At 33.6% G+C, this 19,591-nt stretch overlaps 1 protein-coding gene across 1 annotated transcript in view; it reads left to right on the top strand.

The window, feature by feature from the left end:
• LOC148758334 (histone deacetylase 9-like) overlaps positions 1-17,494 on the top strand; it is a 178,204-nt gene extending 160,710 nt beyond the window's left edge. The window contains exon 8 of the mRNA XM_088797712.1: positions 11,497-17,494. Within this exon, the coding sequence (XP_088653838.1) occupies positions 11,497-11,536 (40 nt within the window). The 3' untranslated portion in view covers positions 11,537-17,494. The remainder of the gene's footprint in view (positions 1-11,496) is intronic.
• Positions 17,495-19,591: the final 2,097 nt, after the last annotated feature.

The raw sequence follows: 19,591 nt of genomic DNA, 5'->3' as shown, positions 1-19,591 counted from the left end.
CATTTGGGGCTATTAATTTTTTTTTCTGATTCTTTCAGTTGAGACATAATTGACATGTAACATTATATTACTTTCAGCTTCTCACCATAATGCTATTTGTACTCAAATAATAGCATCCTTTTCCCCCTTTTACCAGATCCTGGCAACCACCATTCTACTTTCTATTTCTAAGAGTTTGACTCCTTTTGATACCTCATGCAAGTGGAATCATGCAGTATGTGCCTTTCTGTGACTTGGTTTATTTAGCATAATGTCCTCAGGTTTTCCATGGTGCAGCATATGACAAGACTTCCATCTTTTTTTAATGGCTGAATTCTTTAATAAATATGAGTGTGTATTACCTCTTCAAGATTCTGTTTTCAATTCTTTTGGATACATACCCAGAAGTAGAATTGCTGGATCATGTGGTTGTTATATTTTTAATTTTCTGAAGAACCTAAGTCTCTATAAAAATTTTGTTCAAGTTTTTATTTTGTGAACACAAGCACTCAGTTTTCTCTGATACATACCTAGGAGTGGAATTGCCGAGTTGTAAGGGAGCCATATATTTTACTTTGTAAGAAACTTCCAAACTGTGTTCCAAAATGGCTGTGCCATTTTTCATTCCCACCATCAAGGAGTGACAATTATAACTGCTTCATAGCCTTACCAACACTTTGTATAATCAGTCTTTATAATTTAGACTTTCTGTTGGATATGTAATGGTATCTCATTGTGGTCTCAAATATTCTCCAAAGAACGCTATTCATGTCCACATCAGGCCTTCTTGGCACATACCCTTCCCTCTGTTTGGAATACTTGTCTTTCTTATCCTCCCACTGACCCCTATGCTGGCTTCCTCATTCTCTTCCCCTTATCCTTTAGATCTCAGATCAAATATGTCTTCCTCTTCTTGGAGTATGTTCACCGACCAATAATACCAAAATCAGAGCAGGTCCCCATTATATTTTTTACATTTCCCATGTAGTTCTAGTGCCCACAACAGAGCCAGAGTGCCTAACACATGCTCAGGAATTATTTCTTCAATCAAAATCAGTAAACTGGAAGCACCAGCATTGGTAAGATGTGGGACTCTGCATGCCTCACAGCTGTGGGAAGGTAAAGTATGGAAGCCATGCTGGAAAGCAGTTTATACCTCTTAGTATACACAAAACATATGACATAGTAATACTGCTCCTGAGAATGTATGCTGAAGACATTCTCATCTAGGGTCATTAGAGTACATGTACGAGGAAGGAAGTTCACTGCAGCTTTATTCATGGTGGATAGACAGGAGGAGTCAAACCAAGGTCAATTATTGGGAGAATGAATAGTTAAAATGTGGTGAATGTACACAATGGAGATGCTATTTAGTACTTAGACGCTACAGACTAGATGAACGTAACTACGTGGGTAGATCTCCTAAGTACAGTACTGAGTGAGAAAATTAAGCAAGACCAATGATACCTGTCTATATAAAAATCAAGTTTATGTAAAATAAAAATATATGCCCACAAAAATATATAGCTTTAAAGAATGCCCTATGAACAAAATCATGTACAAAGCAAGCATTGGATTGCTTGCCTTGGAGAAAAAAGAGGAAGTAAGATAGAGGGATTAAATTAAATTACTAAAATAAGAGAAAATGTGTTTTATAAATAACATTATTAACATTCATTAACAAATACTGTTTTAAAAATCATAGGATATCAAATACCTGTTTAAGGGGAAAATACAAGAATTGTATGCTATCTTAAGTTAAATTCTTTCTTTTCTGCTTTTGTTTTGTTTTGTTTGTTTCAGGTGTACAAAGCAACATAATAGACATTTACATCCCTCACAAAGTGATAACCTCCTCAGGTCTACTACCCCTCTGACGTCGTATACAGCTGTTACGATACCATTAACTATCTTCCCTATGCTGTACTCCACATCCCGTGAATATATATATACAGAGGGTGCTAAAAAAATGTGTACACATTTTAAGAAAGGAAAACTGTATTAATATTGTAATACTCAATATATGAGTATACTGATAACAAAAGATGAATACAAATCACGTTTGACTTCTGCAATTACAAGAGGTGCTCAAAGTGGTTACCATCAGCATAATTTTAATACAGTATTTCCTTTCTTAAAATGTGTATACATTTTTGGCACCCTCTGTGTGTATGTGTGTGTGTTTGTGTGTACGTATGAACATATATGTATATATCTAAGTATATATATTTAACTATGTATATATTTAATTATATATAATTTTATATGTAATTAATATGTATTTAATTATAGCTGACGTTCAATGTTATTCTACTTCAGCTTCAGGTGTATAGTCCATTGGTCAGGCTTTACACAGTCTATGAAGTGCTCATCTGGCACCCTACATAATCTTTACATTATTGATTGTATTGCCATACTGTATTTCATATCCCCGTGACTACTAACTTGCACTTTCTAATTCCTTGACCTTCTCCCCTATCCCTACCCCATCCCATCTAGCAACCATCAGTTTTTTTCCCCTATATGTATAAGTTTGTTTCTGTTTTGTTTGCTTGTTTATTCTGTTCTTTAGTTTCCACATATAAGTGAGATCATATGGTATTTGTCTTTCTCAGTCTGACTTGTTTCACTTGGCATAATATTCTCTAGGTCCATCCATGTTGTTGCAAATGGTAAGATTTCATTCTTTTTTATAGCCGAGTAATGCTCCATTGTATGAATGTACCACAGTTTCTTTATCCAGTCATCTATTGATGGGCATTTCGATTGTTTCCATATCTTAGCTATTGTGAATAGTGCTGCAATTTTTTTGAATTAGTGTTTTGGATTTCTTTGGATAGATACCCAGGAGTGGAATTCCTGGGTCAGAAGGTAGTTCCATTTCAATTTTTTGAGTAAGTCCATACTGTTTTCTATAGTGGCTGCACCAATCTGCAATCCTACCAACGGTGCACAAGGGTTCCCTTTTCTCCACATCCTTGCAAACACTTGTTGTCTGTTGATTTATTGATGATAGACATTCTGACTATCAGAATGGTATCTCATTGTGATTTTTATTTGCATTTCTCTAATGATTTCTTTGTGTGTAAATTATTATAACCTATGATTACTGGACTGCACTAATCGTTCCCTTAATATATGAAATGTTTGTCCCTGAAGATAACTATCAATGTTCACTGTGAATTTGGCTTGCTATAGTAGAAGTTTATATCTTTCAATTAGCTAAACTATGGTACTAAAATTTATCTTTGGAGGTTTTATTTTTACCTTACTGTGTCTCTCTACCTCACCTAATTGCAAATGGAATTAAATTCAGTGAGATAAAGATTCGTCTCTTCCCTTCCCCCATCCCTTTCCACAACTGTGTTTTTGTTAATCAAGGTAAATGTGGTATGTCCATAGATGATTGGAATGGAGTACCCCCACATTTCCAAAGCATTGCTTCTCACCCTTTCACCAAAAACAATGATTAAACGGTCATCCTAAGCCAGTTCACTTTCTAAGTGTTTCATGAAGATGATTTTTTTAAATGTCATCTTTTAAAAAAATTTTACACATATAGAATAATTACTTAGGGTCAAGGATTAAGTAAAATTAGCACCACCTCCCCTGACAGCTATGGATATGAGAAGGGAGATATTGTAAATAATTACAATGGCAGAAATAAATAATATAATTTTTCTGTAATTGTTTAATGCTTTACAATATATAAAGCATGTTCTCTTAAATTAACTCATTCGATTCTCACAACCCTGAGGGCAGGTCAGGGATTATCATTTTAATTTTAAAGAGAAAAATTTTAATAATAACCTAGAGATGGTGATTTGCTCAAAGTTAAATTTTTGTAAGTGGCAGAGCTGAGACTTAAACATAGGACATCTGTCTTGAAATTCAGGATATTTTCCAACATGTTGTACTACTAATACTACTTAAATGTTTCAAGACACAGAAAGAATTGGCTGGTTATGTGTATACGTATTTGATTTAGCAAAATGTGGGGAGCAGTAAATGGACTATTTAAGAAAGTGGTTAATATACAATGATTTTGAAGGGAAGAAAGGAAAGAGAAGCATCTGATGGAAAGCTTTATATTTTACCTGTAAGTTCCCATGTTTCAACAGAAGAGGCTCCATTTTTGCAAGTGGTGGAGTTGTACTGCAGACACCCTGCTCATGTCGTCCTGCCCCAGACCCAGAGCAACAGGGATTGTGAAGAATCAGGGAAACCTAACACCACGAAAGAACACAATAAACTTCCAGTAACTGACTCCAGAGAAATAGAGATGCATGAATTGCCTGTAAAAGATTAGGAAATAATCATTTTAAAGATGCTCAAAGAGTTATAAGAGAACACAGATAAACATTTGAACAAAAATTAGGAAAACAATACAAGAACATAATGAGAAGTTCAACAAAGAGATAGAAAACATTGAAAAGAACCAAACAAATTTTGGAGCTGAAGAATACAATAACTGCACTAAATAATTCTTTGTAGAGCTCAACATCAGATTGAACCTAACAGAAGAAAGAATCAGTGAACTCAAAGACAAATCATTTGAAATTATCCAGTCAAATGATTAAAAGGAAAAAGAATGAAAAGGAATGAAGAAAGCCTATTAGACTTTAAGGACACCATTAAGATAACTTATGAATTATTGGTCCCATGAGGAGAAAAGTAGAAGAAAGGGGTAGAAAGTTTATTTAAAGTAGTAATGGCTGAGAACGTCCCAAACCTGAGGAGAGATTTAGACATCCAAGTTCATGAAGCTAATAGGTCAGCCGAAAATTTCAATTCAAAATGATCCTTCTCCAAGATACCTTACAATAAAACTGTCTACAATCCAAGACAAAGACAGGATTTTAAAAGTAGCACGAGAAAAATTATCTCACACAAGGGAGCCTACATAAGGTAATTAGTGGATTTCTCAGCAGAAATCTTGCAGGCCAAGAGAGAGTGGGACGATATAGCAAAAGTGCTGAAGGAAAAACTGCCAACCCCAATACTTTATCTAGCAAAGTTGTCCTACAGAAGTGAAAGTGAGATAAAAACTTTCCAAGGGGCCAGCCAGGTGGCTCAGGCTGTTGGAGCTCTGTGCTCCTAACTCCGAAGACTGCCAGTTCGATTTCCACATGGGCCAGTGGGCTCTCAACCACAAGGTTACCAGTTCAGTTTCCTCAAGTCCTGCAAGGGATGGTGGGCTCCGCCCCCTTCAACTAAGATTGAACACAGCAACTTGAGCTGAGCTGCCACTGAGCCCCCGAATGGCTCAGTTGGTTGGAGCGCGTCCTCTCAACCTCAAGGTTGTCGGTTTGACTTCCGCAAGGGATGGTGGCCTGCTCCCCCTGCAACTAGCAACAGCAACTGGACCTGGAGCTAAGCTGTGCCCTCCACAACTAAGACTGAATGGAAAACTACTTGAAGCTGAACGGCACCCTCCACCACTAAGATTGAAAGGACAACAACTTGACTTGGAAAAAAGGCCTGGAAGTACACACTGTTCCCCAATGTAGTTCTGTTCCCCTTCCCCAATAAAATCTTAAAAAAAAAAAAAAAAAAGTAATTGCGTTTAAAAAAAAAAAAAAAAATCCCAAACAAACAAAAGCTGATGTAGTTCAGCACCATAAGATCTGCCTTACAAGAAATGCTGAAAGTTCTTTAAGCTGAAAAGAAAGGATAATAATTTCATGAAAATATATGGAAATGTATAACACACTGGTAAAGGTAAGTATAGTCAGATTCAGAATACTCTACTATTGTAATATGGTGATGTGTTACTTAACTCTAGTATAAAGATTAAAGGACAAAAGTATAGAAATAGCCACAATAAGTTGTTAATGGATGAACAATGTAAAAAGAGGTAAACTGTGACAATACAAACATAAAAGGTAGGGTGGAGTAAAAGGGTAGAGTTTTGTGTGCAATTAAAATTACATTGTTGTCTGGTTAAAATTGTCTTTTACATCTGTAAGCTGCTTGAAGAAAACCTCAGGGTAACCACAAAACAAAAACCTATAGTAGATACACACAATACAAAGAGAAGGTAATCAAAATATACCACTATGGAAAATTATCAGTTTTCAAAACAGAAAACAATTGTTTCAAAAACAAAATTGTTTCAAAACAGAAAACAATTAACGAGATGGCAATAATAAGTCCTTAACTATCATCAATAATTATTTTAAATGTAAATGGATTATACATGCCAATCAAAAGGCATGAAGTGGCTGAATGGATTAAAATAAAAAATAAAAAAGACCCAACTATATACTGCCTACAAAAAATTCACTTTAGTTTCTAGGACACATATAGCCTCAAAGTGAAGGGATAAAGATATTCCAAGCAAATAAAAACCAAAATAGAGTAGCTACACTGATATCAGAAAAAAATAGTCTATAAGTCTAAAACTAACAAGACACAAATAAGGTCATTATATAGTGATAAAGAAGTCAATTTGGCAAGAGGATACAACAATTTTAAATATATATGCACCCAACACCAGAACAAATACGAGCAGATCTAAAGGGAGTAATAGATAGCAATACAGTAATAGTAGGGGACTTCAGTACCCCACTTTCTACAATTGATAGATTATCCAGACAGAAAATCAATATGGAAACATTGGACATAGTCTATACTTTAGACCAAATATACCTCACAGACATACCCAGAACATTCCATCCAACAACAGGAAAGTGTACATTCTTTTCCAGTGCACATGAAACATTTTCCAGAATAGTTCATGTGTTAGATCACAAAACAATCCTTAGCAAATTTTAAAAGACTGAAGTAGTAGCAAGTATCCTTTCTGAGCACAATGGTATGAAACTAGAAATCCATAACAGTAGGAAAACTAGAAATTTCACAAATATGTGGAAATTAAACAACATACTCCTGAACAACTAATGGATCAAGGACTAAATCAAAATAAAATAAAAATTTTTCTTGAAACAAATGAAAATGAAAACACAACATAACAAAACTTAAGGGATGCAACAAAAGCAGTGCTAAGGGGCAAATTTACAGCAATTAATGCCTACATTAAAAAAGAAGAAGAAGAAGAGGAGGAGGAAGAGGAGGAGGAAATGGAGGAGGAAGAGAAGAAGAAGAAAGATCCCAAATAAACAACCTAACGTTACACCTTAAGGACTAGAAAAAGAACAAACTAAGCCTAAAATTAGCAGAACAAAGGTTAACAAAAATCAGAGCAGAAATAAATGAAATAGAGAATAGAAAAACAAAGGAAAAGATCAGTGAAACTAACAGTTGTTTTTTTAAGATTTAAAAAAATGCTAAATCTTTAAGTAGACTTACCAAGAAAAGAGAGAGAACTCAAATAAATAAAATTATAAATGAAAGAGGCGACATTACAACTGATATAGCACAAATACAAAGTGTCATAAGAGACTACTATGAACAATTATATACCAACAAATTGGACAATCTTCAAGAAATCATAAATTTGTAGAAGCATACAACCTATCAAGACTGAATTATGAAGAAACAGAAAATCTGAACAAGCCAATTACAAGTAAGGAAATTGAATCTGTAATCAAAAACCTTGCAAAAAAGAAAAGCCCAGTCCCAGGTAGTTTCACTGGTGAATTCTTCCAAAAATTTCAGGAAGAATTAACACTGATCCTTCTCAAACTTATCCAAAAAATAAAGAGGAGGAAACACTCCCAACTCAACTTATGCAGGCAACATTACCCTAATACCAAAGCCAGATAAGGATACTCCAAAAAATCTATAGGCCAATATCCCTGACAAACATAGATGCAAAAATCCTCAAAATAATACTAACAAATCAATTTCAACAGGACATTAAAAGGATTATACACCATGATTAAGTTGTATGTGAGGATGGCTCAAATATGCAACTCAACACAATATGATACACCACATTAATAGAATGAAAGATAAAAATCATATGATCCTCTCAGTAAGTGCAGAAAAAGCAATTGACAAAAATCAATATCTTTGATAATAAAAACTCAGCAAATTGAGTATAGAGGGAATGTACCTCAACATAATAAAGGCCATATATGACAGACCCACAACTAACATTATTTTCAACAGTAAAAGGTTGAAAACTTTTCCTTTAAGATGAGAAATAAGAGTGTTTCATTGCTGATAACATGATCTTAGATATAAAAAATGCCAAAGACTCCACCAAAATAAACAAATTCAATAAAGTTTCAGTATACAAAATAAAATGTATGCACTAAAAACAATAAAGACTCTGATGAAATAAATTAGACACAAATAAATGGAAAGGTATTCCATGTTCATGGATTAGAAGAGTTAATATTAAAACCTCCATATTACCCAAAGTCATCTATAGATTCAATGCAATTCTTTTCAAAATTCCAATTACATTTTTTGTAGAAATAGAAAAAACACCCTAAAATTCATATTCAACTACAGAAGATCCTAAACAACCAATACAATCTTGATAAAGAACATAGCTAGAGGCATCACACATCCTGAGTTCAAACTATATTACAAAGCTAAAGTAATCAAAGCAGTATGCTACTGGCATAAAGGCAGACATATATACCAATGGATTGGAATTGAGAACCCAGCAATAAACCCTCACATATGTGGTCAACTAATATTTGACAAGGGATCCCAGAATACTCAACAGGGAAACAATAACCTCTTCAATAAATGGTTTTGGAAAAACTGCATATTCACATGTAAAAGAATGAAATTGGACCCCTATCTTACACCAGTCACAAAACATTTAACCCAAAATGGATGAAGGACTTAAATGTAAGATCTGAAACGGTGAAACCCTTAGAAGAGAACATGGGAAAAAAGCTCATTGACATTGGTCTTTGCAATGATTTTTTGGATATGACAACAACAACAACAACAACAAAAAGCAATAAAAATAAACAAATGTGACTACATCAAACAAAACTTCAATCAACAAAAGGAAAAGGCAACATATGAAATAGAAAATAATTGCAAACCAGATATCTGATAAGGGGCTAATATCCATAATATATATGGAACTCACACAATTCAATAGCAAATAATAATTATATAAGAATAATAATAATCCAATTTAAAAATGGACAAATGATTGAATATTTTTTCTGTAGAAGACAAACAAATAGCCAATAGCTACATTAAAAGGTGCTCAATATAACTAATCATCAAAAAATGCAAATCAAAATTACAACGAGATCTCTCTTTACGTCTGTTAAAATGGCTGTCATGAAAAAAAAGATAACAAGTATTAGTGAATAAATGGAGAAAAGGGAACTCCTGTGCACTGTCAATGGTAACATAAATATTGGTATGGCCCTGTGGAAAGCAGTATGGAGGGTCCTCAAGAAATTAAATGTAGAACTACCATGTGATTCAGTAATCCCACTTCTGGATATTGATCTAAAGGAAACAAAATCACTATCTTAAAGAGATATCTGCACGCTCATGTTCATTGCAGCATTATTCACAATAGTTAAGACAGGGAAACAACGAAGTGCCCATTGCCTGATGAATGGATAAAGAAAATGCAGGATATATGTGCAATGGGATATTGTAGAGCCATAAAAAAAAGAAGTTTCAACATGGTTCTCATCATAACAACAAAATAATGGTAATTGGGTGAAGTGAAGGATGTGTTATTGTGGTACTTTGCAGTATATATGTGTATCAGTTTATCACATTGTACAGCTTAAACTTCCACAATGTTATATGTCAATCATGTCTCAATCAAGTTAGGGGCAAAAAGCAATAGGAAAAATCAGTCTCCATTAGAGTCCCTCAATTGAGAATGCTATACATTATATTCTCAGATGTAAATAAGTTTGTATGCTTATGTATAAATTAGTTTAGTTACTTAAATGTTTTTCTTAGTTTAAAATTTTTCTTGTAATGCTGATAATTTCAGTTTGGAAGGATTTTAATAGACTGTTAATCATTTAAATAGCTTTTATCTTATAAAACACTTTCTCACAACCTCCTTATGCAGTATAGTCTTGGACAGACCGTAACTTCCTAAGAAATGATTTTCTTTTAGTGTTTCACATGGACTCATTTGGAACTCTCTTTTTTGTAATGTTGAATAATGCATATCTAATATTTTTCCTTCTTTAGAGGATGCATTAAAATCTTTTTTATTACTATTCCATGGATAAAAATCTTTATTTCAATATTTTAAATTTATCTTTTAAGTGCTAAGTTAAAATAGCAGCTACTTTATAAATACATATAAATATTGGCTTTTTCCTTTTAAATCTGTAAAATAACATCGAAAAATAGTTCATTTGTCTTCATAAACAGTTGTGTTTGAAACAGCATTTTTTTAATATGAAATTAATTCATTATTGAATACTGGCAAGTATATAAACAATATGAAAAAGAAAATGAAAACCATCTACCTATTATTCCACCACCCAGAGAAAACCACCATCCATTTATGGTGTTTCTTAATGGTAGCCTAGTCGTAACTGTATCTGTATGCTATTCAACGCAATTTTTTTGCGTATGTTAGATGAAGGAGCCACAGACCCAAAGTATTAAATAATTGATGTCTCATAGTGTTTGTTGTTTACAAGTCAACTTTACCTCCTTTATTATTTTTAACCTGCACTAGTTCTATAAGGAACATCTTTTTTCTCATGGTCTTAAACCTGAAACCACAGCTTCACAGAAGTGTAGTTACAACATTAACACTTGCAACATTAGCAAATCAGAGAGCTCAGACTGAAATGCAGTTCTCCCAGCATCTAAAATTACAGTACTGTTCCCTTGACGATCCAGCTACCTTGTGTATGTGGATTCCTGCTTCAATTTGTCCTTTTAGCTAAATTAAAAAGTCATTCTAAAAGTTTGCCTTAAAATACCCTCAGAGTGTTACTAAATTAAGGTTAAATCGCAAGTATAAATTTTCAAGCAATTAGTTTTGGGTTTGCCTGAGCAGAACACCCCCACAGATGATGGCGAATAAAAACTATTTACACACTACCATAGTGCATTTCTTGTAAAAATGTTGGGTCTCTAGCAGCGATTTGCTAATCAAATTCAGAATTTGATTTGAAATGCCTCCGGCAGGCAGCCAATCCAGTTATGAAAGAACAGAAGCAAAAACCAGAGCCCTGGTGAGTTTCCTCCAGAAGCTAACTGGGTCCTTTGCTCTAGTTAACAAACTGATTCCATAGGAAATCACTGCAATTGCTCCTAAAATAAAATATTGTAGTTAATTTTTGCAATAAATTATTGGACTGTGCTAGACACAAAACATGTACATTTTGGAATCTAGAGTTATAAAAATTCTGACATGTTTTAATATAAACAGGAACATTTCCAATGATTGCTTGGATCTAAAATGTTTTTCCACTTGACATTTGTTTATACTTCCTAGGAAAGAAACTCTATTTATGGATAACTGAATAATACAAATAAACATCAGAGAGAGCTGAAAAATCAGCTTTGATTATGCATGAAAATCTACAATGTCATTGTGTACTCTTATTCCGTATTCTGATTGCCTGTTTATTTTTACAGAACTGCTGGTGAGCCTATGGAAGAGGAGCCAGCCTTGTGAAGTGCCAAGTCCCCCTCCCCCCATATTTCCTGTGTGTGACATCATTGTGTATACCCCCACCCCCACCCCAGCACCCTCAGACATGTCTTGTCTGCTGCCTGGGTGGCACAGATTCGATGGAATATAAACACTGGGCACAAAATTCTGAACAGCAGCTTCACTTGTTCTTTGGATGGACTTGAAAGGGCATTAAAGATTCCTTAAACCTAACCGCTGTGATTCTAAAGTTACAGTAAACCACGATTGGAAGAAACTACTTCCAGCGTGCTTTTAATATACTTCGTGACCCACTCCCAGGCCCAAAGTATGAACTAGAAACATCCAATACAGCATTAGATACTGTTAATTACAAATGCTCTGACAGCCAGTGATATTTTGGGCAAAACATAAGAAAGACTCATTCCTGACATTCTGATCAGTTTTTTATTGGGTAATTTTTTGTCAAACAGTCTTAAATTGTTTACAGAATTTGCTTTCAGCTATGAACGGATAGCAATTCCCGACAGCTCGCAGGGATTTGTTTTGTTCTGTTTTGTTTGTTTTTTTGGCCTTTGTTTTAACACATGGTTCAACTCTTGCTAGTTAAGAGTTCAAGATGGAGGAACTAGGTTGAGGCTTTTTCAGTGGAATAAACCACGGTATCTCAAAGTCCAAATGCCAAAGGAATCTCAAACACTGTATATACTGGTGCAATATTTTATGTCACTTTTTTTTTAGAAAACGTACCCTATTTGCCTAACAACCCTCTGTGTTCTCACACACTGGAGATTTGCAGTTGTATTTGAGGATGAGGTCTCCCTCCTCCCTCACACATCCCTTGTTCTGGTGACAGTAGCTCTGACCATATGTTCCATGGAGGATTTCCAGTGTCTTTGAAAACTTTTCAAAGATGGTCTTAATTTGTTCCAAATCTATCAAGAACGTACTCTCTCACTTTTCTTTTTCTGCCCTCCGTAATTTCCTTTCTTCTTACGTTTCATCCTTCCTTCCTATAGAAAAGCTAAAGATTACCTATTATCTCCCCAATTACTCAGGACCTTTGAGTATTTACTTTATTTTTTTTTTTTTACTTTCCAGGTTAACACAGTTGCTTGGTCTAATGTGTTCTTTTAGCTATGGAATTACTGAGGTGAATGTGGCTTAAGCAATGTTACTGAATTTTCTAGATCTTTGAAATGTGTTAATGAAGGCATTGCGTATTTGATATCACCTTGAGTTGAGTTAACCTTGAAATGTTGTGCCTTCATGTAAAAAAAAACACCAAAAAAAAACCCCAAATTTAACCTTTACCCATGTTGCCTTAGTGTCAAAGGCTAAAAGTAATGGACACTTATTTATTTCTGAGATTAAAAGCAACTTAGTAAATATAAGTAGGTTATTCCCCTACCTTCCCAAATTCTATTTTAAGGTACAACTCGGACACATAAAGACATTGATGTAGAATACCTCACAGTATTTAATATCTGACAATGCTTTCAAAAGAGTTGATGTTTCTTTTTATATATTTTCCTAACTCAAAGGATATATTAAAGCCATAAGTGAAGATTGTCATGCTTTTATTCAGAAATCTGAAAGAAACCTTAATTAAAACAAGGTTTTAGGGAAGGCCATGATATGAAAGATATGGAACAATATGGTTTTAGTTAAAGAGGACTCTAACCTGTAAATCAAAGATGAAAGATTTCACTCAAGTAGAATTATATAACTCTCTTTTGTTATACAGTCAGACCATATTTTTCATGCATTTAGTTTTTTTAGGATTACCATTTTAATTTTAAAGACTTTTATTACATATACAAAAATGGCTCAATACTTGGTTTAACATGTTAGAAATTTGAGATGCCCTTTGAAATAGGAAATCTGAAATGGAATGTAACTCAGTATAAGGTAAAAAATTACTTTCATTGCATAAGGGTAAGGTCAATCTCAATTCACAATAGTAATGATTTTTTTTGGTGAAAAAATCATGATATTTTCAGAAAACTTCATTTCAGTCATATTTGGTAGCTCTTGCTATTTTACTGTAATTCCTGAGATTTATTTATAGAAAACCAAATAATGAAGCCAAAGGCTTAAAAAATAAAATAAAAAAGACTCCCTTTTTTAAAAAGGAAAGTTATATCATTTTGTTTGGAAATATAATTGTGATTATTTAAAAGCAACTTGATAATTACAAATCTCTATTATTACGCTCAGTCCTCCCAGATATTTTTAGATGTTGAATAAGCAAATGAAACAGTATAGTGCAAACATACTAATTTACTGATGTTTCCTACAGTAATTTTGCCACATACTTATGCACAGGCATCAATCTGATAAAGCCAAATCACTAGGTTGCCTCCATGGTATTCTGATTTCAAACATGACATATTAATGAGTAATCGCACATCCTTCCATGTGATACTGTACCAATTGGTTTTAGTTAGAGTCCTTGGAATACATGAAGAGGCAGATAAACTATGGGGAGGATTAATCACAGCTGAATGTAGTTGTAAGAACAGAAAGCCAGTGCTTTTTGATTATACCTTTACAACCTATTGTATAGCCCTCAGGGACAGAATGGAGGCTTTTGGAGAATATCAACACTTCTTTTCAAATAGCCAGCACTTATTGAAAGGGTGGTTTCACTTGGTATAATTTTCTTGACTTACACCTTTAATTTTTATTTCTCACAACAGTTCCCATTAAGGGGCTATTAGAAGAATTATTTCCTAAGCTTTTTCAATAATATGTCTTTCTGATCCATATGTTGAAGGATAATCACAAAGGCTTTCTCACAATCTCATAATAACTCAGACATGATGAATAAATATAATGTTTTTGAGAAATCAACTAGTAAACAATGCTAGGAGTTCAACTGAATAAGATTTGATGATAGGTACAAAACGAAAATGTAAGAAAATTAATTTTCTCAATTATATAGTACAAGCTGGGGTCGTATATTAAATTGAAAAAGTTTTATTAGATAATAAGTAAAAGTGACCTCAAATGGTAATAAAGGCTATTTAATCATTGCTTAGTAAATGCAAAGAACATTATGAGATAAAATATTTTAAAATATTTTAACAAATTTACAACATCAATAGTGGAGACAGAAGTCAGCTTTTAGAGAAAACAGAGATAAGAAAAACTACTAACAATCACATTTCCACTACCAGTCTTAGGAACTGAAATCTTACCTTCAGTTTTGACTACAACCCTTTGCAAAACTCACACACCTCTCTCTAACAACATAGTGGATTTGAAAGCAGGACATCTCACACAATGATTTCAGAAACTATGGGGCTGGTCTCTCCTAACAATTCAGCACTGTTCTATTTCTGAAGGTCATTCATAAAGCTTTGTAGATTTACTGGGTTTCTTTACAGACTCCATATGGAAGTAAAATAGAATGACCATGTGGAGAGTCTCCTGGGAGACAATTTCTCTTCAATCAGCACTTTTCTACTTATTTTCTATCCCAGCATTATATTTAGGACAATTTATTTAAATATTTCTTACTATTTATCTTTTGAAACTTTACTCTCAATTTGTCTCAATGAAACTATTAAATGTCTAATAGCCACTAAGCAAACAAGCCAAAGGTTTCTGTCTTAAAAGTGATTCATTCTGAGCTTGAAATAATCACCCTGTCAGAGTTTGACATTGTCATTTCTACAGCATCTATCTTAACATTCTTTTCCTGCTTCAGAAATGAAATCACTTGACTTGCTGAGAAAATCAGGAAAAAAAAAAGTAGGGAAAAACATACCTGTTGAACTATTCCATAAAGAGCGCATTTTCACCTCCAAAAGAAATGAAAACCAGATGATCTGTGCTAAGAAGTGAAGGCATTTTATTGTTGTCTTCAAAACTGACCATGAACATGTTCATGTTCATCATCAGATATATCTTATGTTCCCAAAGGACACAATTATATTTGGGGCTCCAGCAGTATTTTGTACTATTTACTGCCTTTTGAATGAGGTATTATGAGTACTATTACGTCACTTTCATCAACACCATTACTAAAATATGGAAGTGCCTTTGTGGGGCTTCTTTTTCTGGTCATATTTACATTGAAAACCATCCCCTTGCCTCCTAACAGCTTTCTTCTCCTCCATCAAATGTTTCATGAAGCACAGCATGATTGTCAAGGGGCCAGAGTATAATTTTTGTTGATGAACGTGGTATACTCACACAGGATTCTAGAGCTTGGTTTCTCCAAATCAACTGTCGTCCATTTTTTCTATGATATGCCTGGCTAGTTTTATATTACGGTTTATGCAACAACTTTGTCAGTTATTAATATGCTGGAAATAGATGGGTCAGACGACTGAACCTTAGACTATTGATCTGGTGCTGTTTGGACTTGATCTCAATGATAAAGGAACAGGGTTGTAACAATTTCTCAAACCATCTTAATTCACAGCCTGAAACATTCAGCAAATTTATGGTGAATTGACTTTATAGTGCCGATCATGCTAACCAATAATCTCCTTTCCACCCTGCTCTCCTTCCCCTGTCCAACTGCCAGTACCAAACTGCCAATACCAAATACCTAATCTATCAGAATAATTTCTTAAATCTCTATATTTCCTAAGGAGAAACACCTTGAAAACTTATTTTCTGAGACACTACTAGGTATACTTCCTTTCATGTCATTTTATAGAAACACTTTAGTAGATACTTTTTATCTTCCTTTCTATCTCTTCTTTTTTTAAGAAAAACTGACTTTTTTTACTATTCTTATCTTGATAGATCAAGTTATTGTGTTCTGGTTTACAATTTTGGACCCAGAACTTTGTTTTATTAACACAGAATTTTTTCTTTTTGTCTCAAACATAGTTTTTCATCATTCTTGCTACTACCTAATTGTGCATTCTTGCTACTACACAATTGTGTGTTGTGCTAGTTATCACATAGAGAAGATTGTACACATACTTTACCAGCCCTTTGGATTATGTCTTTATGAGTCAAACCTACGGGCATAAACTCCAAACTGAAGAAAAAAATGGCACAAGAGAAATTTCAAATAAATATCATTTGGAAACATATTTCCAGACTATTCAAAGAAAATTGCAGTCCTTTTATTTTTCTGTTTGGGCCTTAGGCACATTAGAGGCCAACGTTGCAACATCAAATAAAATAAGGAGGGTGAAATGTTTTGTGGGACATTGTGGTCATGTCCTTCAGGCTTCGTCATGGTGCCTTTTCTTGAGGTTGGCATTTTATGACAATTGATAGAAATTTTGCAGCAATTTCTAGCTATTGCTTTTATTAACTTAAAATTGAGTAGAAATGGAGTGATGAAAAAATTTAGGAATTAAGAATTCTAACATCTGAGGAGGAATGGCAATTCCTTGGGTATGCAAACATTATTTTTAGAGAAAAATCTCCATATGCTCTTTCTAAATTGTAAGATTCTCAAACTCTTTCTGGGTAAGCAATGTCACTGTCTATGCCCACAGCAGCTGCATTACAAGAAATTGCCCTTTCAGTGGTTGCAAGGGCATAGCAACCATGCTGGTAAAAATGAGTATAATTTAGTAGATCACAGCCTAGGCAGTTTCTGTCATTTGAAAGCAATATCCTGATATTTTCAAATAAGGTGGGCAGGGCAGGCACAAATCCAATATTTATTAGTCTTGTGATTAAACACTCTTGACCAGGCTTGTTGATGTGTATGCCAGTAATCTGGAGTTTCTGGCTTAGTGTAAAATTTAAATATCTTTCCTATCGTGGTCTGATATTTGTTTCTGTAATAAGATCAGTTTGTTGTCCTCTGTGCACCAGTGGTTTTGCCCTTAATTTTTTGGCTAGCATTCACCAAAATCTGTCATCCAGTGCTGCTGAGAAAAATACATGTTGCCAAACTTCTCTTCTGAAAATTGTGCTGCCAGTGATGTTTTCCCAGATGTGAGAAATAATTGTCTAATAAAGGATTAATACCCACTAACAATACCATTGTTGAACATACTCATGCAGTGTTCACCTTCTTTCTGATTCCTTTTTTGTATTTGAAAATATTGAATGGAAAATTCAATGGTGTGTTGCCAATTATTGTTGATGTCGTTAATATCATGACTCTCCTTCAAAGGGGATGTCTTATGTTTTGTCTTGTGTTTTCTACTGAATTAGATTTTCCTCTAGTCCTAGTGTGAATAAAAGCTATTTGAAATAAAAGTGTTCTGATTTTTGTACTTCTTTCGCTCTTACCATTAGACTCTGAATAGTAGATATTTGACAAATACTTGTTGAGTAAATAAAATATTACTAATAATAAATTACTGTGATATATGCTGTTCCACTTTCAAAATATTAAAGGGCTACTTGCAGGTAAATCCCCTTTATAATGATGAGATAATTCACAAAAGAAGAAAAAGTAGTAAATTAAAATGAAGTTGCTATTTGAATGCAATTTGCTGGTCAGGATAAAGAATAGTAATAGCTAACACTGATTAAACACCAACCAGGTGCCCGTTACAATACTGAACACTGTACCAGAATTAGGTTATTAATCACATGAACCTACATCATATATTATTACCCCATTTACAGATGAGAGCATGGAAAAGGAACTCGTTTACTTACCCATTGTTACAGGTAGTAAGAAATAGAATTAAATCCTTCTCTGTGTCTATCTAGCTCTTAAGTCTGTCCTCTTTCCAAATGGCATACATGATATGTCAAAGATGGTATACTAAAGGCATTGAGTTATAAAACTGACTAACCTTCAGTATAGACTGTATGCTCAATCTCTGCTAATCTTATAATTTTAGTAAATTATCATTTTAAATGGGTCTGGTCATTGTGGCTAGGTTTGTACAGTAAGTACAAGTTACAAAACTTATTTTTTTCCCATTTCAACATGTTTCTTTAACGTAGCCAAGAACCCTAAGATGTCTTTGGAATACATATTCCACAACTCTTGAAACCTATTCCAAGACCAATACTTATTTTTATATTTTATAACCCCTGCAATGTTTAACATTCTAAAACATAACTGTTTCCAATGGACAATGGTTTGCGTTTCTTCTGGGAAAAGATAGTAATATTTTGTCTAACAGAAAGTAAACTTCAGATGGAGTGGGTGGGTGGAGTCGGTTTCAATAGTAAACACCCTTAGTTTAATCAGATTTGTCAAATGGCAAATGTTACTTCATGGTTCTTTGTTTCTTTTAAGTTTCTGTGGTGAAAAGAAAGCAATTGAAAGAGTGGAGTATAAGTAAAAAATAAGAATGGGTGTGTTACTGTTATTTTTAAAAAGTAGTTTGCAGTTAAAAATAGAAATCTAAGAAATTTTTTTTTCACTACTTAACACTTTTGGAATTATTTAACTCAAAGTACTTCTAAATATTGTAACTACGCCTTAATTTTTTAATATCAATATCAATTCTTATGTTTTTCCCAGTTTACCATAAATGGATCATTCCCCACCTATCCTAATAAGTACTTCCGAAATCTGATAGCTGGTCTTTCAAATGTCTTAAGAATAGAGAAACAAGATTCAAGGAAAGGGGTGAATAAATTCCTTTTTTAATCTTTAAAAATCTCGAGGTATAATAAATAAAATAAAAGAAGGATTGCATTGACCTTAGATCAAGTCAACTTTAAAGTCTTACTGTATCTACAAAAGGCACCATTAACTTTTATTGAAAGCTTATGTAGTACCTTTAAAATCTTGTGTAGTCCTATATATATGTTTTGCTTTTGCATCCAAAATATTTTTTCCAAAAGAATAAGACTTAAAAACTTAAGATGTGATAAAGTAAATGGATGTAATAAAAGTTTTTTTCATAACAAGTTATAGATTTATGAAGATTTGTTCTTAATTGGATGTGAAGACTTTATATCTGTTAAATGAGGTTGTTTCTTTTCAAAATGTATATTTTTAGTGCACTATTTTTCTCCTTTGCCAAACGTTTGTTTTATTTTATTTGTTGTATTCTGAAAATAAAAAAATATTAAGTTATTAAACACGTACCCTTTACTCACATTTAAAAATCAAAACACCCCTGTGAGGGGAGTGATTTAATAGGGGAGGAAATTGAAGCCTAAATGCCAGGGGGGAAA

This window comes from Rhinolophus sinicus, chromosome 4, assembly GCF_057876585.1.
Source record: "Rhinolophus sinicus isolate RSI-liver-muscle chromosome 4, RSI-T2T, whole genome shotgun sequence".
NCBI classification, from domain to species: Eukaryota; Metazoa; Chordata; class Mammalia; order Chiroptera; family Rhinolophidae; genus Rhinolophus; species Rhinolophus sinicus.
Note: the sequence above shows the minus strand (reverse complement) of the source record. Positions and strands in the feature narration are given on the sequence as shown.